This window comes from Chionomys nivalis, chromosome 5, assembly GCF_950005125.1.
Source record: "Chionomys nivalis chromosome 5, mChiNiv1.1, whole genome shotgun sequence".
Lineage (NCBI taxonomy): Eukaryota > Metazoa > Chordata > Mammalia > Rodentia > Cricetidae > Chionomys > Chionomys nivalis.
In genome coordinates, this window is record NC_080090.1 from 20,878,486 (window position 1) to 20,887,247 (window position 8,762).

The 8,762-nt window shown below is 37.4% G+C and overlaps 1 protein-coding gene across 1 annotated transcript; it reads right to left on the bottom strand.

The window, feature by feature from the left end:
- Positions 1 to 3,004: 3,004 nt before the first annotated feature.
- LOC130875026 (olfactory receptor 10J1-like) lies at positions 3,005 to 3,937 on the bottom strand. Its single transcript, XM_057770647.1, has one exon. The coding sequence runs from the start codon at positions 3,935 to 3,937 to the stop codon at positions 3,005 to 3,007; it is 933 nt and encodes a 310-aa protein (XP_057626630.1).
- Between the last annotated feature and the right edge of the window lie 4,825 nt (positions 3,938 to 8,762).

An 8,762-nucleotide genomic window follows, 5' to 3' on the forward strand; every position in this document is an offset into this window, starting at 1 on the left:
TTAATTAAATACTGGCCAGGACCATTCTGGGGTTCCCTGAAAATGAAAAGGAGTGACATTTTGCACAGGCCTGTACAAACAAATCCACAAGACCACTGTATTTCGCATCAGGTCCAATCAGGGACAAGCATATATCCTGACATACTTCCTGGCTATGTACTTCCCACTTAGATCCAATCAGGGGCAAGTGCACACCCTGATGTATTTCTTGACTGCATACCTCCCACCCACATGTGATCAAGCACATTCGATGCAGTTGAGTCAAACCAGTTTATTTAGGGAAACAAAACAGGTGGCTTGTTATCTCCCGTAAATAATAGCCTCCAGTAACTGTCCATGGGCAAGAGCCTTACAGGGTACAGACATTTCTGTTTCATGGATCACTTAGGCACAGTAATTAAAACTTAAAACATAACTTTGGCTCTCACATTACCACGAGAGACACGGAGGCTCTGGACTTAAATTGAAGTGTGCTTTCTGTGCATTTTTAATAGGATTCTTGAGAAGAAGATGAATAATTTTCTTTAGTATTGTATGGGCCACAATATATGTAGCACATTCAGTCTCTTCATCAGGTTCAATAATTCTAACTCTTAAGCTTTTTTTTTCCACACAAGAAAATAACCTTCCCTTTTAGAGAGCAATGGCACAGCAGTTAGGGAAACCCCAAATTCTTGTATAGAAAAATGTTTAAAATTAAAGTTCTCAACCTTCCTAATTCTGCAACCCTTTAATACAGACCCTTATGTTGTGGTGACCCCATACCATTGTAGTTGTTTCTTCATAAATGTAATTTGCGACTTTTTTGAACTGTTATGTGAATATCTTATGTGCAGGATAACTGATATGCAGCATTCAAGCTCAAAGGTCAAGAGTCATTCAAGCTCAAAGGGGTCATAACCCACAGGTTGAAAACCGATGGTTTAAAGGAACTACCTAAAAAGTCACATAGAAAAAGATCATCAGTGTAGCAACAAAGAAGGCAAAGACAATACACGAGTATCAGATCATATTTTTCATATACAAGAATAGAAATTATGGGTTAATTTCCATTTGAGCAACATCAGGAATTAGTTAAGGCATAGAATTAATGTATTTGATTTCAAAAGCATCTTTCTTCAGACATCCCTGTGTTACTCCACAGAAAGTGTGGTGAAGTTCCGAACTGAATGTTGCTAATAACATTGACCATACTGGTGCTCCAGATGCATGGAGGGACTGCTTTTAGTGTGAGTCTCAAAAAAATTGGAGAAAAACTGCACAGATCTCCAAGGCAGGTGAGAATGTTTATATATGCTAGTGTTTCTGAGGGGCAGTCAGAGTCTCCAGCTTTCATCACTGCCCAAAGAAGAAAGTGGTCTAAGGAGAAGAGAGAGCTCGGATGGTTTCTAGCCCACCTGGACTTCAGCTATTCCCTCTGTGGAGCTCTAGAACTCAGTATCTGCCTGATGTTCATGGTGATTTTCCAACACGGCATTCATTTAGGCACTGCACAACCTACTTTTCTGCCATCAATGAACTGGTAAAAATGAACTCCACCCTCGATTACGATGCCTCCCCAATTCCCAGCTCATAAGCTGCATCTGGTCATTGCTCTGGTGGCAACCTGGGAGACCATAAAAGCTATAGCAGAATAATGATAAAAGCAAGACGGTGGGAGTGGAGCTGAATGGTAGAACATTTGCCTCACATGTGCAAGGTGCAGAGTTCAATCTCTCACATCATGAAGAGAATTTAAGTTTTAATTAAAAGAAAATAAATATAAAATAAAAAGAAGAATCAAACTTTAGTACAATCATGTAATCCTTTAATGTAGACTCACCACCAAATTTTGCAATTTCTTCTGAGTATAGGTGGAATGACAGAAAATAATTGTTTTTGAGCTTTCAACATTACCCAGACCTTTTTACTTGTATATTTTTGTTTTAGTTTTTGTGTTTTTGTGGGAGTTGTGTGTGTGCATGTTTCTTGTTTTTTATTTGTTGTTTTATTTTTGTGTGGTAGTTGGGGGAGTTGGGTGGGTGAGGAAGTGGGGATTACCTGGGAGGAGTTGTGAGAAGGGAAAGTGTGATCAGATTATATATTATGAAAAAACATTTCTCAATTGACAAAGAAAAAATTTAGACTGTGACTGACTATATAGTATCTCTCCTTTATCCATGAGGGATATGTTTTAAGCCCTGCCCCCATGGGTGCCAAAAATTGAGGTATATATACACTCAACCTTATATATACTGTTTCTCTTACTTATACATGTCTATGATAAAGTTTAATCTATTAATTAAACACACCAAGAGATTAGCACAAAAGCTAATGACGTGGAAATGCCTCTTTGGATCAAGCACTTGTCACGCAAGTGTGAAGACTGGAATTCCAACCCCCACAGCCCTTGTAAATGCCAGATGGAGAGGGCAACTTTCCTGCAATTCCATCTTCAGGTGGTGGACACAGGAACTCCTCAAAGCAAAGCCGGTTAAAGAGACTAACCATATCTATAAGCTCTGAGCTTTATTGAGAACCCCAATTTAGAGAATAGGGTAGAAGAACAATCAAGAAATATTCCCAGTATCAAAAGTAGAACTCTGTATATACGTATATATGTATATGAAGACACCCCACATATATCCATATACATTCAAATATGCATACACACACATGAATCGTGCACACAACCACACAGAAAAAACCAAATGCTAACAACACAACAGAACAATTATAACAATAGTTTGTAATAAAATGGTATGTGACTGTCTTCTGTGTTTTGTTCTCAAGACACTGATATTATATAGCATCAGTAGATGGCATCTAGAACAGAAAGAAGGGATGATTCATGGTTCAAGCAGGATGGGTCAGAGCTGTACTAGTTTTCATCATGTTACTTATAATGGTAGATAATTTAAAACTGAAGAATTGTTTGTATTAGGAATAATCTGTTTATATTTTTAGATCAGAATTGACCATGATTAACTGAAAATAGAGACAGATAAAGGGAATTCCAAATATACTAGGCAAGAGTTTTTTTCCTAATAGCACGGCAAATGGCGTCCTTGACTTCTTTGTTTCTCAAGGTATATACCACAGGGTTGAGCAGAGGAGTAAAAACAGTATAAGTTACTGAGATCAGCTGGTCTTGATCTCTTGTGTTCTCTGATTTGGGCTTGAGGTAGGCAATAGAGGCACAGCCGTAGTGGATGATGACCACAGTGAGGTGGGAGGCACAAGTTGCAAAGGCCTTCTTCCTTCCCTCAGCAGAGGCAATCTTGAGGATGGTGGAGATGATGAGAACGTATGAGATGAAAACCAAGCCCATGGGCACCACAATAACCAATGAGCTGATGATAAAGTTCACTATGTCATGTAGAGTGGTATCAGCACAGGACAGTTTCATAACGGGGCGGATGTCACAGAAATAGTGAGCTACCTCTTTGTCACAGAAAGGTGCCCTGAACACAGATGCTATTTGAATTATGGCCACAAGCAGCCCAATGCTGCAGGACCCCCATACTAGCTGGGCACATACCCCCTTATTCATGATGACTGTGTACCTCAAGGGGTTGCAGATGGCTACATAGCGGTCATATCCCATTGCTGTGAGCAGAAAACAGTTGTTAATGGCCAAAGTAATGAAAAAGAACATCTGGGTAGCACAGCCAGCCAAAGAAATGAATTGGCTTGAACCTACAAGGCTGGAAAGCATCCTTGGCACAATAACCAGTGTGTACACTGTCTCTGAAGTAGAAAGCATACTAAGAAAGAAGTACATAGGAGTATGAAGGTGACGATCAATGCTGATAATTATCACAATAATGACATTGCCAGTCAGGGTTAGCAGGTACAAGGTCAAAAATATCGTAAAGAGAGTAAGCTTAAATTCCTGGAAGCTGGAGAAACCTTGGAAAACAAATTCGCTCACCACTGTGTGGTTTCTTCTCATCATCTTCCAGACAGAAATGACAGGTTTAAGTCGCTTGAGTCAATCAGTCCGAATACATTAGCGTCCAGTGCTTTGAGCAGGTGACACTTAGGAAAAAGTGATAATGGCTCTGCATCTGGGTAGATACAGAGTTAGCAGGAATAGCTGTCCATCTAGCTGTCAAAGATAGACACAAACAGGAAACGGTGTAACATGAAGTCTATGTGTGAAGCGTGGAACAGATTTCCTGGCGAGGTAGACAGTAGGTATTGGAGGGAAGTAGACAAGAGAAACAGACAAGGCATAGTTAAATTTGAAAGTCACTTCTCCTTAGAACATAGCTTCAGAAATTGTTTCATAAAATTTGTTTAAAATGGAATTTCTATTGTCCTCTTAAAGGCCTGCCCTTCTGTGTTGCTAAAGGGAACACAAAGGCTTGTGTTCCCCCATACATTTGTCTTCTTCATGAACTCACTTCCACAGATCATTCAGCATTTGCAGAACTCACTGTCCCCATCACACTTTAAGAACAAGAAATTTTCCTCTCTTTGTTCAATACTGAAGGATGCTTTCTTTTCCTCGGAAAGTCGTCTCAGTACAGGATGTAACCTGTCAATCAAGCTCCTTGTTGCCCAGCAACTTATTTTCCTTGATTGTGTTCATCTCCATGCCGTTTCCAGCTTGTGGTGATATGTAAATTTAACAGATAGTTGGCCTCACGGGAGTAAACTATCTTTTCTAATTTCTTCATAATTATACATTACATAGCTGTAGGGAAACCAATATTTTAACTTCTATTCTCTCACTGAAGAGTAATTTGGCATCAAAAGTCTCTCATATTCAAAAATAATTGAGCAGCAGTAACAATAAGCAGTATTTTGTATCACTTTAAGGTTTTTTGCATATGTTATTCAACATGATAATGCCCTATATATTTATTTTTCCCTCCCATCTTTCAGCAAGTAAATAATGACACCAAATTCTATATGAATTGCTCAAGTTAACTTGATCTTTTACCACCAAAACTAGGGTAATTTATCCTACATCACAGCTACCTAATAAGCATCATGACCACAAGATAGATGAGAAATAAGATGACTCCTTTTTTTTAATTGGGAAAAAATATTTTTTCCTTTTTCTCTAAGAATAAAATTACATTGTAAAGAAATGGAAAACCCAGAAAAATAATTTGGAAAATTAGAAAAATTTTAGAACCTAAAAGGCTGAGGAAGTATTAATAGATTAATGACAATCTATCTAAACACATTGACTTAATATTTCCACTTTCAATTATGTATTCTAAAAAAACCTATCAGATATGTGTATCAGAATGTATATACAAAGAACTTGTAATATATTATCTATAATAGTGAATGCCAGAACTAATGTAAATTAATAATTGATTGATAATTAAATTAATTATGACAGATGCATCTGATGGGAACAGATAGCTAAAGAGAGATGACATGGAAATTATGATAGATAGGAAGATCACAAACTACAATTCGTAAAACAAAAAAAATTAAAATAAGAAATAAAATCATACACATATAAGCAACACTCGATAGACTCAGCAGGCTGTATTTACGAATTCATGCATGTGACAATGCAAATCAGAGAAATAAGAAGCCATGCATTTGAAAAGGAGTAAACAGGGACACATGAAGGGGGTTGTAAGAGGAAAGGGAAAAGGGGAAAATGATGTAACTATACTTTAATTAAAAAATTAAAATTAAAATATTTTTAAAGGGAATAGAAAATGAGGGAAATATTTAATAGCATAAATGGCATTTAAATAAACTCCACTAAATATTTCTTTTATTTATGGTTAGAGAGTCTAAAATCATCTTTTTAAATTCTCTATATAATCCAGGCTTTTATATTTTATTATTCCTTTATACATCTAAATACAGAATTACTAAATATTTCTCCCCAGTGACAATATATCATTGGATGGCAGAGAGGACCAAGGAACAAAGATGAAAGTAACGAGTGAATTTACCTCGGAGAAGCAAAGGTTGACAGCACAATGCCTGAGCGAGTTAGAACCTTTGAGCACCAAGCCAAAGGGAATTATCTTCAGTTTTTGAAATCTGCAATTAGTAGAATGAGAACGTTCTGAACAGTGATGGACTAGACTGAAACAGTGAGGTGCTCATCATAGGTACAGAATCTAAAAGAACTCCAAAAAGTTAATAAGATGATTAAGGCCATATTTTAAAAATAGAATTAATAAAAATATTCACAATTAACTAAATATCTTTGCTACAGCGGGAAGGGAGCTGGATGGGAGTGAATTTGGAATTTCCTAACTGAAGACTTTGAAGGACAGGGCAAAATAGTTTGAAAATATTGAGACATGAGTAAAGCCAAATACATATTCAATTTCCTCAGAGATGAAGACCCCTTAACTACTTTTGTATAACCAGAATTCGTGATACAGTTTTAGATAAGGAAAAAGAAATGTTTATGTAACTGGCGAATCAAAGTGTGTTAGGTTCTACAAAGACTGAGTGGAGCATATGAATTCCTGAATTTCCTTAATCTTTTTCATCAGGAAAATGATGATGTCTCCTCAGAATGGAAGAACAGACGAGTGAACACAGGGACAGCTGGATCACAACAAACAATACAGGATCAAAGAAGCAACATTTTATTTCAATTTCTGTTCTGATGGTTTGGGGAAAGAAAAATTTTCATCTCAGCTCCTAATTTTTTTAAATTCTTCTCTAGTAATAACTTCCTTCCTGAACCCGAAAAACTAATTCTGAGCAGGCAGCTAATCCCACTCATTTCATTCACCAAGACTCCCCCATGGAAGCCAGAACAAAAACAAACAAACAAACAAACACCATATACTTGGAAGTTTGAATCATTGGACCCTAGAGTGAGGAGGTGATTTTCAAGGCCCAGCATTCCTCATAAACAGTTCCTCAAGTTTTGCTTCAGTGCCTCCAATGATGAGAAATGTATTATCTTACAAGATAGTAGCCCTCTTTTTTAAAAAAAAAAAAAAGAAAAAGAAAGTACTATGTGCTTTTAGAAAAGTGAAAGTACAATTGCTTAAAGTTACAAGGATTCAGAGTGATGGGGATGTGCAAACAAAATTGCTAGCTTTCTCCTCCACATACTCTGGTCTACAGGTAAACATGTCACCACGTTATTCTCTATTTTCTTTCTCCCCATTCTTGTTCTTTTCTTTCTGTCTGGGATTTTATTTTTGTACAACCTTACATAGTCCCATGCCCCTTCGGTGTCACACAGTGGAATTAGACTGCACATACTAATTCTTGTCCCCCTTCTTTCACTGAGATTATATCTTGAGTGTTTCCTGTCACAATGCTGTCCATCCCACTCCTTCTATTTCTAGAGGTCTATACTCTTCCATTGTTAGCATCATTTCAAGGTTTTGTGCTTTTAATAGTTGGGAAACATTACTTTCTACTGTCTCAATACCTGTGTTCTTGCAAATTCGCACTTTCTACATCATTCCACTTTCTATGTCCTCTAACATGAGAGCATTTCCCATACTGTGATCATGTCACAGCTAGAGTTCATGGCTTTCAGTCTATTACCACAGCAAAGGGGAATGATAAGAAGTAACATTAATGGACATGAGAGTCTATACAAGCAACCAAATAATGAAAACTGTAGAGGGAAAAGACTAAAATTTTGTAAAATACACTTGGCATTCCAATCTCAAGTACTCACTGCTTCTGACCTTGGCAATGGGTATAAGAAGGAGGCACATTCAGGAAGTGATCTTAACGAAGTACTGAAAAGGCTAAGTCTAAAAACAGACACAAGTGGACAAAACCCACATCCAAGAGGCATGTACAATGGAAGCTAAAACTGATAAAATGAAGAAGAGTCAGCTCTCTAGTATCAAAAGAAAAAAATTAAATTATTATTGTTCCCTCTGAAGTTGGGGGAGTTGACTTCTTTAGCTTTGAAGTATATAAGAAAGAAAAGGAGAAATTCTGTCTCTTAATTAGCAAATTTCAGGAGCTTTCAATGTTTATTTTCTCTAAAAAGTAGTGAATCTCTTTGTCCCGATCTCCTGGGGATCCCTCCTTTGGAGAGTCTCTTAGAGGTCCTAGGAGACAAAAGAGATGGAACCTGACTTCTGGTCTCATGGGCTTCATTAGGCGGCTGCCAGAGGAGACGCTTTCATTTGTTTACTGATTTGAGAATTGTTCAGGTTTCAGAAACGGACTCTACATTGAGTTTTAGAGAAGTAAACCAATTAATATTGACAAACTTGTGAAGGGTGGACCCTAAAGTTTAACTTCTCTGTACTCAAAGACAGCTTATTTCTTAAATCTTACTCAAACAAACAAGATCAGTTGTAGCAGTGGATTATAAGACTTGCCTAACTCATTTTCAGCCTACAGTTGATTTTCTTAAGTCTCACAGATAAATGCCTCATCTTAAATCCTTTTACAAAAAAGACACCCACACTTAGTAAAGGTCACTGTCACACCACTTCCCTTTGGCTTATTCTCTGAACTTCCTGGAAATAAAATGAAATGGTTATGCATTGGTGGTTCTCTCTTCCAAGATGATCTCTGCCTCCATGGGTGCTGTGGGAGCTCCTTCTGCTCCTTCAGCCAAAAGCCTTTGTGATACCAGCCCACTTGGGCATGGTCTCATATACCATAAATGCAGCTGGAAAGCATGTACTCTCTCTTTCTCTTGCTTCTGGCTCTCACTTCCAGATGCTTAGCCCTGAAATAATCACACAGAAACCATATTATTTAAATCACTGTTTGGCCCATTAGTTTTGGCTTCTTATTGGCTAACTCTTACATCTTAATTTAACACATATCTAGTAATCTGTGTATCACCA